General features: G+C 42.0%; 2 protein-coding genes across 5 annotated transcripts; one reads left to right on the top strand and one right to left on the bottom strand.

Moving 5' to 3' along the window:
* The first annotated feature begins 259 nt into the window (after positions 1 to 259).
* On the top strand, positions 260 to 9889 carry LOC120727639 (calcium-binding mitochondrial carrier protein Aralar1-like). Its single transcript, XM_040022029.1, has 18 exons — positions 260 to 382; positions 1110 to 1163; positions 2421 to 2566; positions 2957 to 3072; positions 3438 to 3577; positions 3695 to 3841; positions 4331 to 4469; positions 4595 to 4688; positions 4786 to 4870; positions 5035 to 5116; positions 5221 to 5379; positions 5591 to 5643; positions 6625 to 6705; positions 7191 to 7331; positions 7545 to 7683; positions 7864 to 8022; positions 8148 to 8238; positions 8935 to 9889. Exons 1-18 carry the CDS (start codon positions 371 to 373, stop codon positions 9125 to 9127), a joined length of 2031 nt encoding a protein of 676 aa, XP_039877963.1. The 5' UTR covers positions 260 to 370; the 3' UTR covers positions 9128 to 9889.
* On the bottom strand, positions 9879 to 17655 carry LOC120727640 (dynein, cytoplasmic 1, intermediate chain 2a-like). Of its 4 annotated transcripts, none has more exons than XM_040022031.1 (17): positions 17522 to 17655; positions 15624 to 15732; positions 15398 to 15530; positions 14833 to 14917; positions 14401 to 14463; positions 14075 to 14202; positions 13896 to 13985; positions 13298 to 13460; positions 13120 to 13219; positions 12768 to 12893; positions 12533 to 12679; positions 12325 to 12438; positions 12063 to 12196; positions 11782 to 11926; positions 11536 to 11676; positions 11295 to 11420; positions 9879 to 11205 (listed from the first exon to the last, which is right to left on the bottom strand). In XM_040022031.1, the coding sequence occupies exons 2-17, from the start codon at positions 15729 to 15731 to the stop codon at positions 11104 to 11106; spliced, it is 1905 nt and encodes a 634-aa protein (XP_039877965.1). In that variant the 5' UTR covers position 15732; positions 17522 to 17655; the 3' UTR covers positions 9879 to 11103. The 4 variants fall into 4 exon arrangements, with proteins under 4 accessions (XP_039877965.1, XP_039877964.1, XP_039877967.1 ...); XM_040022030.1 differs by having other exon boundaries at positions 14833 to 14968; XM_040022033.1 differs by lacking the exon at positions 14401 to 14463.
* Between the last annotated feature and the right edge of the window lie 1676 nt (positions 17656 to 19331).

Here is a 19331-nt window from a genome sequence, read left to right on the forward strand (position 1 = left end):
TCATAGATATTTTTAGAGCAGAATTCAAACCCACAGGTCTTTGTTGTTGTTTTTATAATGAACATTCTTTATTGATCTGTTCCAACAATGTGTAGCTCGGGGTGTCATCAAAAACTAAAGTGACAGTATTACTAGCTGCTGTGGTATTTGTAGTATGAGCAGTGGGATAGTCGCAGTAGTGTAGTACTTTTACTAACCGCAGTAACAGGAGTCTCAGAGCTGGCACAGGTTGATAGCTAAACCAATTTACCGGCCGCACCTTCTTTTTTCAAAGCGCGCGCTGTTTCGTTTCATTTTCCGACACTTGTAGCTACACGTCTGAGCGCGAGCGCTGCGTCTTGCTCGCTCACTGTACTGACGTCAAACCAGCATGGCGGTCAAGGTGACTTGTGGTTCGCTCTCCTAGCGTTTTTCAAACCTCTACTTTGCCGTGTTTGCATGTTTTCTGTTCGTTTTCTTGTGTAGGAGCTATCGAAGCTAGCCTTTCTGCTCCCTTCCGGGTTGGCTGTCTCGGGCTCGGTGTATACCGACGCTGTAGCATCCCTGCTAGCTGCCGCACAGCGGAGGCTGGCCTTGACGAGACATCCACGAAGCCCGGAATTAGCGAAGCAATGCTATACAGCTATCGGACTACTATTACTGCAGTGATTAAACAAAATCACTACCGCTAGCTGAACTCCCATCTTTTCACAGCAGTCAACTCTTAGTTTGCTCTCATCTTGTTGCTCGTTTTAAACTATAACAATGAAACTGTTTGTGTCCTTTTCACATCAGTAGAGTCTGCTTGCTAGCTGGCTACTGGATAACGGTAGTTTTGATTTTTGTAGAAGGGCTTGGCTTGTTGGCTGGTGGGCTTTCCTACATGGCTCAACTTAAATGTACGCCACGTCGCAGTTCTTAGCTTTTATGTATTTGCCGCAGTGGGTCGGTTGTCCTTCACGGCAGTGGACGCTTTCAAGGAGACATCACCCCCTAAAGCTTTTTTTTTTCTTGCTCGCTTTGCTTCTTGCTATGTCCAACTCTCCGCTTGCAAAACTTGCTTTTGCTTTGTTGGTGTTTTAAAAGCACTTTCGAAAATGTCATCGTTATTTTGGTGTCTGCTGTTTTAGGTGCAATCTACCAAACGCGGGGACCCAAGTGAGCTTAAAGCAATCTTCCAGCAGGTAAGCGCTAACAAAAATAGTATGTCATCTTATGCATAACTGCATATTAACTCGATATATCTGTTAAACAACTGTGTTGTTGCGTGGGGGGTAGTCTGAACTGGGGGGTTTTTTGGTGAATGAGCTTGTAAAGTTGTGTCATGAGGTTTAAGTTACAGCATAAGCCGGGGTGTATCTGAATGGCACATTCATTAGTTAGCCAAACAGAGCTTTATTTTTCCTCACTGAAGTTAAAGCATAAAGTCAGTTGTAGCTTATTCTTGTTTGGTCACTAACAGCGGATGTGAGTGGTTGATACAGCGTTGCAAAAGTGTAATATGTTTTTTTCCTCAGCTGTCTGCTCGTATTATCAATATGTGTCACGCTGTCATACTCGGTGGTTGCTCTCCGAGCCTGGTTACCTCATTTAAGCGATCAGGCTGAATTTAGTTGCATGTCCGAGGATACTGGTCCATGTTTGACCGTGTGATGCAATGAGAGACTGTGGTAACAGCAGACTTTGCTAACCTTCAGCTTCCTCCACTGTCTTCTGCGTGGAGAGTGTGTGACCTGCTGCGTGGTTGTCCTGCCGGTCAGCAGTTTTTAGCACACTGACAATACAGAAGGTCAAATAACTTGGAAACTCCTGCCAAAAAACATTAGTCCACGTGTGCCTGCTCGTGCTTGTGGAAATGTGTCTCTGACATGTCATGTTGTAGCTGCATGATTCGTGACCTTGGTGGTTCAGGTGCAGCATAAATAGTCATTACAGTTTGGTAAGACGCCAACAAGTGATGCAGGGTGGTTAACTTGATAGCGTTTATTAATGATCTGCAACTGTAACAAAGTTTGTGTAGTTTCCTGCTGTATAATATTTGCACCTCATGACTTGTGATTTTAATTTGAGGTAAACAGTATACAGTGTGTTACTGTCGTTTTCCACTGCTAGTGTCCCTGTGAGCTCCTGGGAGGAGACACCAATTCCTTTGGGTTTGTATGAAGGGCTTGTGTATAATTTAAAAAGGAAAAAAAACACCAAATGAAAACACGTGGAGCTATCCACTGTGACAACCCTTTGTGAAAGTAATCACTGTCATGCTCCACTTTTGTCTCCAAGCACTGTGGGCACGCAGGTCTTTGGTTAGGGTTAAAAAGCTGTAATGTCAAGTGTCATACTGGTGGATTGGGTGAACGTATGAATCAAAATGGCAATACCTGTATTTGTTTAGCATGTCTTTTAAGGCATCCAAGATGATGGTATGTTCTTTCTCCTCTCAGTATGCCAGTGTAGAGGGCAAGGATGGAGAGAGGTTCATGACCCCAGGAGACTTTGTCCAGAGGTATCTAGGACTACATACACAGATTCACCACAACCCCAAAACTGTTCAGCTCATCGCTGCTGTGGCTGACACCACAAAGGATGGGTATGTACTGATAAAAACACTGCATACACAAGCTCTCAGTTTATCAGCACTAATTGACAATTTATTGAGACATGTCTGATTGCTATTACAGCTACTTTAGATAAGATAAAATACACAGTGAAAAAAAAAAAACCCTCTGAAAAGTGTATCGCTTTATTCAGAAATGAAAGATGGTGTTTCTGTCAGTCATCGGCTTGCCTTCTAATTCATACAGAAACATAGTTTGTTTTTTTAATAGGGGTGATAAAACTGAGAAAATGTATTGTTCCTTGAACTAGTATTGCATGAGCTCGCCTTTGCTTCATTCCACAGTCTTTAATCTCTTAATGATGCCTTTAAACGTTAAACCTTCTTTTTTCCTCTCTCTCTAAAACCCACACACCTTTGCAGGCTGATTTCATTCCAGGAGTTTCTTGCATTTGAATCTGTGTTGTGTGCACCGGACGCTCTCTTCATAGTAGCTTTTCAGCTGTTTGACAAGTCTGGAACTGGAGACATTTCCTTTGGTATGTGTGCATTTATGCCTTATTTCACTTAATATTTGTAAAGACTGAGCTTCATGCAGTTTCAGAATGTTTCAGCATGGAGTTTATTGCGCTGCACTGAATTCATTCCTGTTTGTCAGCAAAGAAATTTTCATGCTTTGCTGCAGTGTAGAAGTAATTTCCCAACATGACATTGTTAATCAGATTATTCCTTAGGCTTAAGCATTACACATGGATGAGTTTATGTAATTGTTCCCATGCTGTCTCCCTTCTTTCCAATGCCACACACGCAAAACTCTGTTGTAGAAATGAAATGCTTTAACCTCAAAGTTTAAGAAAGTCCTGCTAAGATTTTTTTTTTTTTCTAATGTGTATCTGTGCTGCAGAAAATGTGCAGGACATCTTCAGCCAGACCACAGTGCACCACCATATTCCTTTCAACTGGAACTGTGAGTTCATCCGTCTGCACTTTGGACACGACCGCAAGAAACACCTCAACTACCTCGAGTTCACCCAATTCCTGCAGGTATATTGGGGGCCTTTTATGCTTTCATTTCTTTGTTTCACTTTTCCTTTCTCAACATATTGTGTGACTGACTTTATTTACATTATTTACACACTGTCTTGCGATGTCTTTTTTTAGGAGCTGCAGTTGGAGCATGCACGCCAGGCATTTGCCCAAAAGGACAAAGGCAAGAATGGTGTCATCTCTGCCCTGGACTTCAGTGACATTATGTCCACTATCAGACACCACGTGCTCACCCCTTTTGTGGAGGAGAACCTTGTCTCGGTGAGTGTTGCGGCTCTTCAGACTGGTATTGTAACCTGAGTTTGAAATGGGATTAACGTGATGTAAATCAAAAGCTTAATCTTTGCTGAAGTTTTGATCACTCACAAGTAGAAGTGTAACTAGAAGTGTAATCTGCTGTGAGGTACTGAAATTTACAACCTCAGCAGAGGTGAATCCTGTTTAGCTTCTCATCTGGGGTTATTAGCATTAAAGGATAATATGGTTATTTTGAACATGACCCTGATGTTTTTAAATGATCTTTTAAGCGTCACACTCAGGCTGAGTGTTCTCTTAGTCATCGTTGCTTTCAGACCTTCCCACTTTGAAGCATAACCTTTTTGGCCTAAAAGCGTCAGAAGTTCCCAATTTTTACAATATGTCAGTTATTTTAAAGTTGATCCTGTGACCTCATGAAGAGATTATTTTTAAAAGAAAAAACTTGCTGATGAAGCCGTACCTGATGTGCATTGCCTTTCTTCTTTCTGCCAGGCTGCCGGAGGAAGTACCTCTCACATGGTCAGCTTCTCTTACTTCAATGCCTTCAATTCTCTCCTGAACAACATGGAGCTTATTCGCAAGATTTACAGCACACTGGCTGGCACGCGGAAGGACACGCTCGTGACCAAAGGTGCACATATCGTTACATTACTGTGACGTTGTGGCTTTCTGTTTCAAATGACATGTTTCATGGTTGACAGTCATAAATGCTGATGTTTAACTGAAGTGTTTCTTCCTGACCTCTCTGATCTTCAGAGGAGTTTGTTCATGCAGCCAACAAGTTTGGTCAGATCACTCCTATGGAAATTGACATCCTTTATCAGTTATCAGGCCTGCACTCTCCCTCTGGGTAAAGACACACTCATGCCCAAATTCTTACATTCAGTATGCATTTGACTGATATTTGCATACAATGCTGATAATGGGGAAATGACCATGTTTTTCAGGCGCCTGAACCTTGCTGACATTGACAGGATAGCTCCACTAGAGGAGGGGTGCCTGCCCTATCACCTGGCTGAAAGCCAGAAACAGGTAGGATGCTTGTAACAGGCTGGCGACACATCCTGTTATTAATAACTGACCTAAAACCAGAACAAGATTTTACTGTGTGTAAATATTTTCAAACCTCAGTGCAATGTTTAATTTAATACAGTATGAAAAACAATTTAGATGATATTATTTGTGTTTTTCATCAGGCCCACGGAGATACTTCAAGGTCTGTGTGGCTCCAAATTGCAGAGTCCGCCTACAGGTTCACCCTGGGCTCCATTGCTGGAGGTGATCTCAACAGTGCTCTCAAACAGACACATACCAAAAACCTGGTATCTCATTTAGTGGATTCTAATCAGTCTGACTTTGTGTGTGTTTTTTGTTTTTAATAGCCACGGGGGCAACAGCTGTGTACCCCATTGATTTGGTAAAGACTCGTATGCAGAATCAGAGGTCCACCGGATCCTTTGTTGGCGAGTTGATGTACAAGAACAGCTTTGACTGTGCTAAGAAGGTGCTGCGCTACGAGGGCTTCTTTGGCTTCTATAGAGGTAGGCTCACCTCCTGCCTGTTTTATCCTCCTGTCTCTACACAGAACGTCATACGTTTCTCAACTTCTGTTATTTTCTTATCTGCAACACCCAATTTATCTTGCTAAAAAATCAGTGTAAATACTTTTATGTATTTTTTCACATTTCTGTTTGCCCAGTATTGCTAATGAAAGGAGGGTCTTGTAACCCAATCTCTCATAATGCCCCACAGGTCTGGTTCCTCAGCTCATAGGTGTAGCACCAGAGAAGGCTATCAAACTTACAGTGAGTACTCATAAAAGGCTTTTTATGACCAAACGGGTCCAGGGTCTCCTTCAGGGTAACTACCAAGTAGGGTGCTCCACCCTGCGAGAATGAAACGCCTTCAAGAGCTATTTGTATTTGCATTTCCAAACGCTTTGTGATTGGTGTCTACTTTGGTTGCTGTGGGGTTTTGTTTTGTTTGTTTTTTTTAATCCAATTTTGGTTTCATCATGTTCTCTCCACATTGCTTCACTGTAGTTTGGAAACCTCTAGGTAGTTAAGAGGAAATCTTACTGAATGTTTTTCCATTTCCTGTGTCACACACAGGGTTAAAAAGCCTGGACTTCACTTTTGGTACATTTCTGTGTTTAATGTTTAGAGCCGTCTTTCTATTTTTAGCTGTTTGTGCAGCCAGTGTCAAAGTCCTTCTGTGCTAATATTTACATGTCCTTTTTTTCCCTTTTTATATTTTTTGAAAACGTCCGTTATTTTTGAGGCACTATGTCAAGATCAATCACAGTTACATCACTCAGTATTTCCTAATATGCTGGAGAGTACCTGAACTAAAGCAAGAGCTTAAAGGGTTCACAGCAGGGTTGTAGGAACTCAGATTATTGTTAGCAGTTTGTAGTACAGAGAAACCAGATAATGGGGGACTTCCTCTGTAAGTGTTGAGATAAGGTTCTTGTAGTATAACAATACACTGGCTTAAGTAAACATCACTAAATACAAAAACGCTGCAAAAGCGCACACAAAACACAATGGAAAAGTGTTTTCCGTAACTCTTCCATCACGTTACCGTCTCCCCAAAAACATTTCTGTTGTGTCTTTTTCTGTTTGTTGGTGTTTCCTTAAGTCGCTGTGGGTTTGACCTCTCAGGGCCACCATATAAAGATGCCTGTACAGCATTTCAACAGTAGGGGCATTATGTTGAGGCAGCTCCACAAAAGTAAGATTAAGCTGATTGAGTTTGTCTTTTTTTTGTGTTTTTTTGTCCCACAGGTGAATGACTTTGTAAGAGATAAGTTTACCGAAAAAGATGACACAATTCCTCTCTTCGCTGAGATTATGGCGGGTGGCTGTGTAAGTACTGAGTGCCAGACTTTCCCTCTTTTCCTCTTTTTAATGAATGAATGTGTGAATGAATCAAAGAGTACTCAGTAAGAAAATGTGGATAGTCACTTAAGAGTGTGTGCAGTAACATGCATGGAGTCCTCTCGTTTGCTGCGTTAAGTTGCCTGCCGAGTCCGACTTGCATTACTAACAGTGGATGCACTGCTAATTTGCTCCCAGAGTGAACCGAATGTCCAATGCAACATGTTCTTTTTCTGTTTTTGTTTTTGATAGCGTTGTTCATCTTTACACACATTGGCCCAGCACTCCTTACCGTCCGAGGAAATGGCAAAGTAATTGATCGATCAGGATGTAATTGTTACTTTTGATACTTTTTCATGAGAAAAAAAAACTTGGTTCCCATCCCTGAGCTGCATACATGTGAGATGCAGAAGCAGATTTAAAATTGCAAGCGTGGAAAAGTCATCCGTTGCCTTCTTTCCTTGTGTATTTAGGCTGGAGCCTCTCAGGTGATCTTTACCAACCCTCTGGAGATTGTGAAGATCCGCCTGCAGGTTGCAGGTGAGATCACCACTGGACCTCGAGTCAGTGCACTGAGTGTGGTCCGTGACCTGGGCTTCTTCGGTCTCTATAAGGTAACATTCTTTGAAACGTATGAAACCCTCTCCTCAGACGGGAGGTTGTAAGAGCAGTCTGTAACCATGAGAGTAGCAGTACAAACGGTATTCTTTCCTCCTTGGTGGAGAAATAAATTCTTTCACTTAAAGCTTCTCGTATCTATGGACACTTGCCATCTTTACATCTGGTTTTCACTGTTGCATTTTTCTGTCTTTAATGTGTCTTTTTAGGGTGCTAAAGCTTGTTTTTTAAGGGACATCCCCTTCTCAGCCATCTATTTCCCTGTGTACGCCCACACAAAGACTCAACTAGCTGATGACCAAGGCAGGCTGGGACCTTTGCAGCTTCTCAGTGCTGGAGCAATCGCAGGTGATTATAATTCACAACATGAAGTCAGTCAGTGCTCCGTATTAGCATGCCATCTGATCTGTGCTACAATTTATAAAGGAAACCATGAGAGAAATATGTGCATACTGTTTTTCACTTCCACTTAAAGCACAAAGACCACATTCTCCATTAGCTTCATGACTCCCTGTAACTGTTTTCCAGGTATTCCTGCTGCCTCCCTTGTGACACCTGCTGATGTCATTAAGACACGTCTACAAGTTGCGGCAAGGGCAGGGCAGACCACCTACTCTGGAGTCATCGATTGCTTCAAGAAGATTTTGAGAGAGGAAGGTTTCAGAGCTTTGTGGAAGGGAGCTGGAGGTGTGTGGCTGTGTATCACTGGACAAGTAGATGCGCTGTGTCTCTGATTGTTTTGGTGTTTTTTTTTTTCAGTTAAACTAACCTAAACTGTTTGGGGTTTTTTATTTTGTTTTTCTTTTCTCCAGCTCGTATGTGCCGATCTTCTCCTCAGTTTGGTGTGACTCTGGTGACTTATGAACTCTTGCAACGGTGGTTCTACGTTGACTTTGGCGGACAGTAAGTTCTTTTTTTCTTTTAAATATGTGTGTCCAGCTAAGTCTTCTTCTTCTTCTGTTTTGTATCCATATAAGTATTTAAAAATATGTTTGGATAGTTGTCAGCGCTCCTGTGATGAGAGAGAGCAGTGTGCTGTAGCACAGTAACATTGCTATATTACAAAGCATTGTAACACATGTCAGTATAAAAGAGACTTACAGTGGTGCCACAAAGTATTTGGATACATTAGGTATAAATTATCAGAGGAGACGGCATTTATTTGAAATGAGGATATCACAAGCCCAGTTGTGAAAGGGGGGTTCCAATATTTGAAAACATTTTGAGTCATGTTTCATGTCAATCTTGTAATTTGCTGCTCTTTAAAGGCCTTAAATCAACCACTTTCCTTTGTGGTCTAAGTTTTTTTTTACTGCACTCTTTTACCCTATTTTATCTCTTTAGTGATGTTTTTGCCATGTTTTGCTCCCTTATGCAGTTACATTTTTTACAAATTCCCTCAGAAAAAACAAAGTGACACTTAGTCAACCGCTTTGGGGTTGATTAAGGGAGGCCGTCTCATTTAAAAACAGACCTTTTGAAGTCCATTAAAGTAGTTATTATGGATGGTTCAACCATAAAAAATACATTTTGATGCCTACAAAGTTACTAAACAACTTTGGTTGTGAAATGACTCGTCATGTCCTCTCCTCTCTGCAGTCGTCCAGCTGGATCCAAACCCAAACCCAAGTCTCGAATCTCAGAGCTTCCTCCCATCAATGTGGACCACATTGGAGGTTACCACCTGGCTGCAGCTACCTTTGCTGGGGTGGAGAATAAATTTGGACTCCACCTTCCCAAATTCAAGTCGTCCGGTGTGGCTTCCATACATCACCCAGCTCAAGCACCGTAGAGGTCTCGATATCCATATCATTTCATCATCCCTCTCCACCATTACCAGGAGCCAGACACTCAGATAGACACACAAATGAAGCACACACTCCACAAAAAGAGGTCACTGACTTAGGAACAAACACCACTGGCCCATTACTCTCTTCGGGGTAAAAGGTGTGCTTCAGTGGCCACTAGCCAGCCATAGAGGTGGAGAGCTGCCTGCAGCTGTACAACAGAGCAGACAGCGATGGGGACCAGAATCTCTGACTGTGTTCAATCTTCAGTGGCTGTATGCTCCTGGCAGCTTCATCTTTTCTCTTCTTCTCAAAACGGAGCCTTGGGCACTCCTCTGTCTGTCATGATATGATTTTCATTTTGTTTTCTGTCTGATACTCAGTATGAGCAGGACTTCTCTTCTTGGACAGAGGGTATAGGAAATATTAGATTGATCTGCACGGTATGTGGGGCTTCACTGTCAACCTGTCCTCATTCAGGAGGTTTGATACTGTACATATTGTATAACTGTACTGACCAGATGTTACGAGAGAGCTCCATAACATTCAGTCAACAGAACAGTTCAGTAACTGTAATGTTATGGCACTGTGGGGCTTTGGGCCCTCGCCTCTGAGAATCACTCTTACTGATGTACAGAACTTTTCAAGTGTTTTCTTGATTAAAAAGAAGAATCATGAGCAGAGAATTAGTTCTTAATAAATTAAGTGTATCTCATTTGAGTCATTGTATTTTAATGAAATAAATAATCCATATGGTTTTAATTTTACCAGTATGTCTCAAATTTTATTCCAATGGGAAAGTGCAACCATCCATTGTATCAGGAACAGAAATGGAGAAGAATACAGTACAAGTAGTGTAAGCAGAGCACTTGTCTTATTTTACATCAGGTGTGGTTGCTTCAGTGTGCTTTAAGCTTTGTTTTTTGTTTTAAATGTTAACTTTGTGAGGCAGGATGTTGAATCCATCAATCATGGAAGGAATGAAAAACAGGATGGACAAAAAGCGAAATAAAGGACTCCCATTTTGTGGTTAAGTTAGTTTCCAACTTTTGCTTCATGCCTTCATCTAAAACTTCATTTAGTTTTTCTGGCTCCTCTTAAAGAGGATGTGTCAGGGAACTGTTTCCAATAACATTAACCTTTGGTACAGGAAAAACGCATCCCCTTTTCACTGTACTAGTGTCAATAAATTCAAGCAAAGTAGAGTAGCATATTTTTGCTTATTAAGAAGCCTGTAGTGCTAATTTCAAGATTGTACAATTCAAACTTTTAGTACAAAGCAGCGTCTTTAAAATAATACACACAATATTTAAATAAGTACAACCACCGTGATAAATATTAAATATTGTAGTGGTTAAAATGTAAGAATGACACGCTTCTGCACAGGCCAGGTATCTATGTGTGTGAGTGCATTAGCTGTTTTAGTGCTTCTCAGAATAAAAGGGTGTTTTCAGTCTTTTCAAAATTTGCCAGCTGTGCACAAGCGTGTCTGGGAAAACATGTAAAAACACTCAAATGGTAATAAAAAGGTGCAAGTACAAAGGTTTGCATATTTAAAAAAAGAGCCGAGTCTGTTGAGGCCTCAGGAGAAGAGCAGTTTCTGGAGCCCTGAGGATGTTATCAAAGCTAGAAGTTCAGAGTGGACAGCCACATCTACGCTGAAAATCACTTTCCTCTATTCCTCTAAGCTTTCAACAACTTACTCTGGTTTTTGTGCTACTACTACACCTGACATTCATTGCTCCTACAAATGTACTCTAAAACTCTGAAAGAGACATTCAAAAACACATCTAAAGCTGCCACTTCTATCCATTCTAGCTCTGCACATCTCCTCAGGCCAAATGTAGAATGTGGAGAAGCTGGCAACCAGAGAGAGGCGAGCGCAGCTCCTCTGGCAGTACTGTGTAATGTACTATAGGTGTAGCGGACTGGAGAGAATTGTATGAGTGGTTGTGTGTGAGGGTGGGTGGGGTTTGCAACATCATGCATTGGCCAGTTCCTCAGCTTCATCTCTGTTTTCATTGATCTCAGCCAGCGTCCTGACGAAGCGGGTCCACTCATCCGCTTTGGGAACACAGATTTGCTGCAGGAAGACAGATGCATGTAAACGGAGAGGTTTGAGGGGGGGATTTGTGGCATTACATGAAAACACAAAAGGAGCTGACATCTCACCTCGCCAACATCGTAGACCTGAACCTGTCCCTCTGAGTCCCCAGTGGCAATCTCCTTTCCAGTGTGAGACCATCTGACACGGTTCAGTGCCGGAGCCCCATCCACATACACACTAGCAGTTGGAACCTAAAATACACACAAGAGCTTACCGAGAAGCAGATGCATACCTGCTCGGGTACGCTTTGGATTCTCTCTCAAATCCGAAGTCAATTCTGTAACTCAGGTAAAAAATTGGGCATACTTCGGTATCATTGTTGAGGTTCCACAAGTCCAGACGTCCAGCTAGGTCCACACAAGCAAACAGGGCAGGGTGTGTTGGAGACCACATCGCATCGTAGACGTAGTCACAACTGTCCTCAAAAGAGTATAGTGGACGGGTACTCTACAAGGGAAAGCGTGGGTGGAAGTGGCAGAGAGAAACAATAGATTTATGTCTGGAAACTGTTCTAATCTTGACTCATGCTAAAAGTGACTGATTCAGTCTCACCTTAGTGCTCCAGAGTTTGACGGTCCAGTCAAACGAGGACGAGATGAAGAGGTGAGAGAAATCGACAGGTCCTCCAGCACTGTGGCAGCTCAGTCCAGTAACCGGACCATGGTGGCCTTCAAACACTTCAGTGATGCCTGCCTTACTGTAACACACACAGGACAGCTCTGCTACCTGACCTTTTAACCCCAACATTGAGAGCTTTAACACTCTCACTTAAATGGGTACAGAGACTTTATATTTTATTATAGTAGAAATACAGGCATTTTACAGGGTCTTACCTGCCATGGCGACAGGCGGTGTAGACAGAGCCGTCTTCGCTCCCTACCACAAAATTGTTAACGTCACCCAGAGGAAACGCCATGGAGGTGACAGCCACCGCTTTGCTCTGTTTGAACACCAGCTCCAGACTGTCCTGCAGGGAATTTGCACAAAGTCTCAGACAAAACAGCTCATATTTACGTCTGTGTTCATTGTGGCAGCAAAAAAGGTCATTGACGTTATGTCTGCATGTCTGTACATGCGTCCATACATCTCGTGTACCTGTGGCTGGGAGAGCATGTCCAGGCTCCAGGAGCACATCTTGCCATCAGTGGAAATGCTGATCAGGTTGTTGGCATTTTGGGTTCCCACCACATTCACGCAGTAGACTGGGTGCTGCACACAGTGGTGCACAGTTCATAGATTAAAAAGATGCAGGAAAAGAAAAGTGTGTGTAGACAATGAAAGATTGTGTGGTCCAGTGCATTACTGTGTGTGCAGCTGCAGACAGGGGAGTCCTCTGCACAGGGGTGCGCTTGTTGCTCCTGTTGTCCCACAATACTATCTGTCCCGAGTATGTCCCACCCACCACAAGGTTGGGGTGAAACTTTGCAAAGCCAGCTGACATCACTTCAGACTGGGGAGAGACAACAGTAATGTCTTAAGTATTTCTTATTCCAAGTGGAATGAAGAGAAGCTTTCTGTACTTGAAATGCGTCTTTTACCTGGCAGTGGAAAATGTATTCAGGGGTGGGCTTCTTATACTTCATGTTCCAGACCAGTGCCACACCATCAGGCTCATGTGGAGCGTCCTCATTGTTGTTATATGAGGCCACCAGCAGCTCTGGATACTAAGAGAAATATAGCAGTCATTAGTAAGAGCAGACAGGGAGCAATGGTGCCTAGTAAGATTCATTCAGTAGCACTAATCTAATTAGTAGTCAGTCGCTATACACATAATTACAGTTCCTGAATTTTAGTTAGCTGTTACTTGTTAGATGTGAACCTCTGCGTGTGTGCCTGAATAACCCTGAATTCCCACTGAGGGTGCTGTTATGGACACATGAGCCTTCCTACCTGAGGAGACCAGTCGAGACAGGTGACCACTCTGTTTTTAGTCCAACGCTCATCTGCAAACTGTCTGTTCAGAACCAGCTTTGCCCCAGCCTGCAAGTCACTGAAAAGGGACACGAGGAAATGAAATCACTTCATTTCTATTTACAGCATTGACACTTTCTTCTGTCATGTGCCTCACCCCTCCTTGTCCTCTAGATCTCTGCCGCTGTAGTCGAAGCAGACATCCACATGCTCAGCCAGAGCTCTCTCCACAATTCTGCTGCCGCGCTCAAAAAATGATAAGAAATCATCCGAGTGAAGCAACTGCAGCTTCTCTTCCTCGGTCAGCTCCTTGGGGGCGTCTATGCAGAAATAAAGGAAGAGGAGTAAATGCTGATCATTAATGCAGATGTCTTATTTGCCATTTTAAATTTGTTAGGAAATACTGGAAAGAGTAGAAAAAGCCACTAAAACCCATAAAAGTTTAACTCTTTCCCCCCATAAGGACGATATCTGATGACGTTCCCTGTACACATGATGATATCTCAACAAAGATTTGGCTTGATGATCATTTCCAGGTTTTTCCAGGGATAGCTGCATAGGCAGAGACCACCCTCAATAACTTCTAATGCAAACTCAGTCGTTTTGTTCTATAAGCAGACCTGATATATGACAGAAACTGCTCAGTTCAGAAAAGAGCTTCAAGGGTTATGTCCAGTAGGCTTTGTATTTTTTCCATTAGCAGCGTTAACAGCCAGCTCACACAAAGTTTACATTCTACAAATGTCTTTCCTTACCTTCCTGCTGCTGTTCACCCTGCTCATCTTTGTCCTCCTGGTTGTCCTCTGCTGGTGGAGGAGCAGTTATCTCCTCATCCTCTTCCTCATCTGCAAAACACAGATTCACATTCTTTTTTTTCTCCCACCACTCACTTTTGATTTAGCTGGGGTGAAAGTTTGGGAAAGTGTTTCTTTACCTGCTTTTTGATCGGTGTGTGTCATTGCCTCGGTGGGTGTCTGCGTTTCTTTGGAGTAGGACACCATTTCCTTTGGCAGAAAGTCCACCTGGGTCACTTTGGACATGCCTAGCCTCACGGCTCCACGTCTGCACGTACATTGCGGAAATAAGCAGATGCACGCACGGGTTTGCAGTATGAAACAAAAGTGAATGCCAATTTTTTTCATGTACAGACATAAATAGTGATATATGCATGGACATATTTGGACAAATCTAAGATGAAACCACAACAAAAAGCACAATAAAAGTTGGAAGACAAGCTAAAGGAGAGAGGAGGTGCAGTACCCCATCAGCTCAGAGTCGGAGTGGAGTTGCAGAGTAGAGGGGTCAGGATCCCAATGCAATGTCCTTATACAGCCAAACCACCAGATATCGTTAGTAAGTGACAGAGAGAGAAAGGAGCAGGAAAACCGGAGAATGAAACAAAACACAGAAGACAGACAAAAGGTGAGCCATATAAGAGATGTTAAAGATGGGAGATATGGCAAAAGGAAAGCAAGAAAGACAGAGAAAAGTGCGTGTTAATTAAGAAACATCAGCGTGCTGGTGAAAAGGCAAAGAGCAGACAGGTCAGAATTCATCAAAGTAGAATAAACTTGTTAATACACACACCCACACGCACACTTAGCATGCACTTAATGCACACTTAACTGACTAAATCACATAAGAAAGAATGAGAATAAGCAACCAATCCCCATCTCTCTCGCTCTCTCTGACCTTGGTCCTGCGTTTCCATCGCCAGAATCTTGACTTCCTGCATCGCTGCCGACAGATTTGTTGGAGGGAGACATTGGGGCAGGGACTAGGTAGTGAAACAGACATGTATCTTCTGTTACTACCCTCAGGGGCTGAGCTGTGAAAGTGTGTGTGTGTGCGCGTGTGTGTTTGTCAGAGTGTGAGTGACAGGTGGGCGAGTGAGGGAGACAGCAAGTGAGTAAGTGAGTGAACGAGGGAAGGGAGGGAGGTACAGAAGAAGTGTGTGAATGAGAGGGTGAATGCATGCAGTAAAGAGGACAAAACACAAAAGGACAGACAAAAGGGGAGAGAAGAGAGAATGAAAATAAATGGCAGGCAGGTTTTAGGTGTCATGCGCAAAACATGTAAAAACATCCACATATTGTGTTATGGAGAAAGCCATGAGTGTGAGACCGAGCCAGAACCAGAGAGCTTAGAGAGAACTTTGGAAACGCTGCAAATCCATCAAGCACATGAGCACAAAGTTATGGCAGATAAGTGGAGGTGAATGTTAAAAAACAGGAGCATGGTGGCAGCACGCGTTTACCGTGGGGTACGTCGGGGGTGATGCCAACGCTCTGCAGCAGAGCCTCAGCCTCCCTCCTCTTCCTCTCCAGGTCTGAATCTTCATGGCCGGCTGAAGATCCACCCATTGCCTCACCTCCACGTTTAGAGTCTCCCTACAAAGCGCGGAACACAAACAACTTCAGTCTCTCAGTCTGACTGCTGCACTGCCTTTCTACAAAATTTATGTAATAGTTGCTATTACACACATCCTTCTTTTTCTTCTCTTCCTCTTTTCTTTTCTTCTCCTCTCGAATCTGGGCGATCCGTTGTTTCTTCCTTTCCAGCTCAGCCTTGAGTTCACTCTTGTCAGACATGCTGCAGGATGGAGCAGGTCGTTACCACATAACAAATTACTGGTCCACAAATATGAGTCCAGTCGTTTTACCTACTTGTGAACAGCAGACCTTCACTAGTTTAAAGGGGGTTTGAATGGGGTTACTACTAAGCTCTGACCTTAGTATGAAGACAAAAGCCAGGAAAAAAAATATTCTAGTAATGTGATACTAAGCTTGTGGAAAATATATGAACAACTACTTTAATAGCCAATTACTCTACCTGTCATTTTTCAAGCAAAGAAATCCTAAAACTGTCCCAAATTTCCAGACTCTCAAATGTGAAGATTTACTGCTATTTTTCTAGTATGTTGATACACAAAACTTTCTGACACATTTTGTTTTAAAATTGAATTAAAGTGTTTGTAAATGACATTTAATCCATTTTCCCTGAAATTGTTAAACATTCACTCAAAGAACTTGTTCATGAAGTTTTATTGGTAGTCCATATTATGAGCAAGTATTAGCTATTTGCTGGTATCAGTATTTATACCAGCTCATAAATTAAAATTTAAAAAGTAAAGATGAGACAGTAGAAACACCCTTCAACCGTGTTATGAGTCTTGATGTGGCACAGTTTGTCCACTAGTGGGCACTCTGTAGCTCCTCCGTTGGCCACAAAACAACCAGCAGTCTCAACAACCAGCTGATCTGAGCACAGTATAAATGCCGAGCATAAAGGAGTACATTAACAAACAAAACAACAACAACAAAAAACTATACATACATTTTTTTAGGGAAATCTGTCTATGTTACCTGTTTATGGAAGGAAAAAAGATTGGGCGATAATTTTGGAATTCTAAATCACCAAATATCTATACTGGCCTTAAGAAACCATGTTGTTAACAATTTTTCATGTTTTTTTTCTTAACATTTTTTTACATGAACCCTATCATACTATTACATGCCAATTACAGGTATTGCGCACGCTAGTTATATTGTTAACAAATATAATGAAAGCACTCCTATCTTCCATTGTTTACACAAATAAAATTAAGTTAATTTAAGCTTCCCCTCTGACTTAGAAACTTAACCACGGAGTGCATCAGTTTGGCTGTCTGAACTGAGATTTAAAGTAGCCGTGGGCCTATCACACTGCTAACATGTGAACACCCGCCAGTTGCTGATAACAATGTTCTCTTTATCTCTTTTCTCCATAATGTTACAGTCGAGCGCGAACGGCCGAGGTTTCATAAATAGAGAAACAAAACAAAATGCACAGATTATGCATTATCATCCCTTCAGTCAAAACTCATCCAAGAAATAATGGGTTGTTTTTTTAAAGTTTTCATTTATAAGCCTGTGAAAAGTCAGAGCTAGCAGCGTTTTAAATAATAACCTGCACACAAAACCTCCACACTGTGTCCTAATCCGAAGACATTGATTTCTTTGGTGACCACAGCCGAGATGCTCATCACTACTCCACCCAATGTCATAACTGCAGAATAAAACACAAAATTAGCTGCTGCGCCTCTTTTTTTTAAAATCTTTTTTCTTAATCCTCGTCGCGTAACTTGGCTTATTTTTCAGCATGTTAAGAGTTTACATGTAGCCCACCGTTTGTCAAACGCGTTTCTAATGTAATAAACAGCTGCGATGTCAGCACAGGCGGCTAGCTGTGCTAGCATGCTAATCTCCATGGCAGCCGGCGGGCCCGCTGTTACAATAAACCGACTAACGGAAACGTCCCGCAAACCAGCGGCCGAGCTTTTCTGCTTTAATGTCCCCGCATGCGTGTCTAATTACATAGTTATAAGAGTATAATAACGCACCTGCTATCAGAAGTCAAATTTACGTAGACAGACAACAACAGAACCCAGTTTGTTGGACGTTAACTGTGAAGGGAGATGATGGAGACGGAGGGGGGACTGATGATGCTGGAAGAGACAGCGCTTGGCTGCACTTAGCTCTTCTTCGGACACAAAGCTGTTAAAAAGCAACAGCATTACCGCCTCCTGCTGGCAGAATCCCCATATAACCGTCTCTTATTTATATTTATATGGTTATGGGTATAGTTTTTTTTTTTAAATATTTTTTATGCATCACTGTTGTTATTCACAAAGGCCTATAAAACAGGAACATATAACACAATAAAAGTCGTAAAAGATACACACAGTGCTACAGTCTATAAAAAACAAACTTCCTAACTAAGTTTGTGATCAAATGGTGCAAGAAGGAGACAGTGAGTCTGACGGTTTGTGACATCTGGCCAATGGTGAACATCATGCTCTAAATGCAAGGGTAAAGGTACTATTATATTATTATAATAGTACCTTTTAACAGTACCATACTAGTACCATTATTGTATCATATACTTAGAGTCTACCTGAACACTCAGACAAAGCTCCATGCAACATAAATCAGTCTGTTTTGCAGAGGGTGTAAGCTGGGCAGGAAACATGTATTTTTTAACTAAACAAGATGGTTCAGATGTAAGAAAAAGCAGTGGCTGCTTACTGCAGAGTCACTGGCCTAATCCATCTTCACCTTAGTGTCCTGCCCTGCCCCCACCCTTTCTCTAACTTTAATGCCCCTTAGGCACCTTAATTCTTCCCACTACTTGAAGGATTTTACACGCAGTATAACACAGCATAATCCACTCTGTACCTTTTACTTCAAGTCAAACAGTTTCATTGCACAACTTCAGCACTTTCTTCAAGGTATCATGTGTTTAAGGTTATTGTGGAAATTACACATTGTCTCTGGAGCTCTCTACTGGACATAAGAGGATCAGTTCCCAACTACACTAGTCCAAAACCTGGCATAAATGGGGATAAAGCACCCAATGTAATGTGCCATATCTTTCGTACTTTGAGGCCAGCTTGACTGTAATCATTACCAAATTTTCTGATGCAGGAAGAAATTTGCAACCGTTGAATAAAATAAAAAATCTTGCACCAATGACCCCCCCACAGTCACCATTACTCAGCCCACATAGAGCTAAAAAAAATACTGTTCAATGGAGGTTATAAATTACTTACCAGAATAGGACTGTGTTCAGTACACAGATCTTTTAAGCCTTTCTATAGTCATTCAGTGAATATCTAAGCTGATTAGATTGTCATAGTTACAGTATGCCCTGCATAGATCCAGACAGTCACTACCACATTAGTCACATGCCAGCAACAGTCTTGATAATTAAGCATATCAACATGATGTAAGAATAAATTTATATTGTTAGAGAATGAAAAGGCAAGGTCTAAAGATAATACCAGTGATGTCTGTGTTGTGTAATGTACTGGTCCTTGTGACTCATCATGGTAACCTATCTTACTGGGAGGGTTTTATACTGTGACAATGCTTTATTTACTTGAGTAAGAGGGTAAGTAGGAAATTGTGTAAGAATATAACCAGGGTAGTATGACAGTGCAGATCACACTTAAGCAAAACAAAGAATAAAATTTTCGCCTGCTAATTTGTGAATAGCAAAGAAAACACAGATATTCATATAAAACTGTCAAAGTCATTGGAGAGATGTGTAGATAAATAGCTGAAGTTACAGAAGGAGGTGGGAGAGATAAGAAGCAGGAACTCTAATCGGAAAGAACAAGAGATCGCTTGTAGGCTGAGAACAGGACGCAG

The sequence above is a fragment of the Simochromis diagramma genome, unplaced genomic scaffold (genome assembly GCF_900408965.1).
Source record: "Simochromis diagramma unplaced genomic scaffold, fSimDia1.1 OVJJ01000205.1, whole genome shotgun sequence".
NCBI classification, from domain to species: Eukaryota; Metazoa; Chordata; class Actinopteri; order Cichliformes; family Cichlidae; genus Simochromis; species Simochromis diagramma.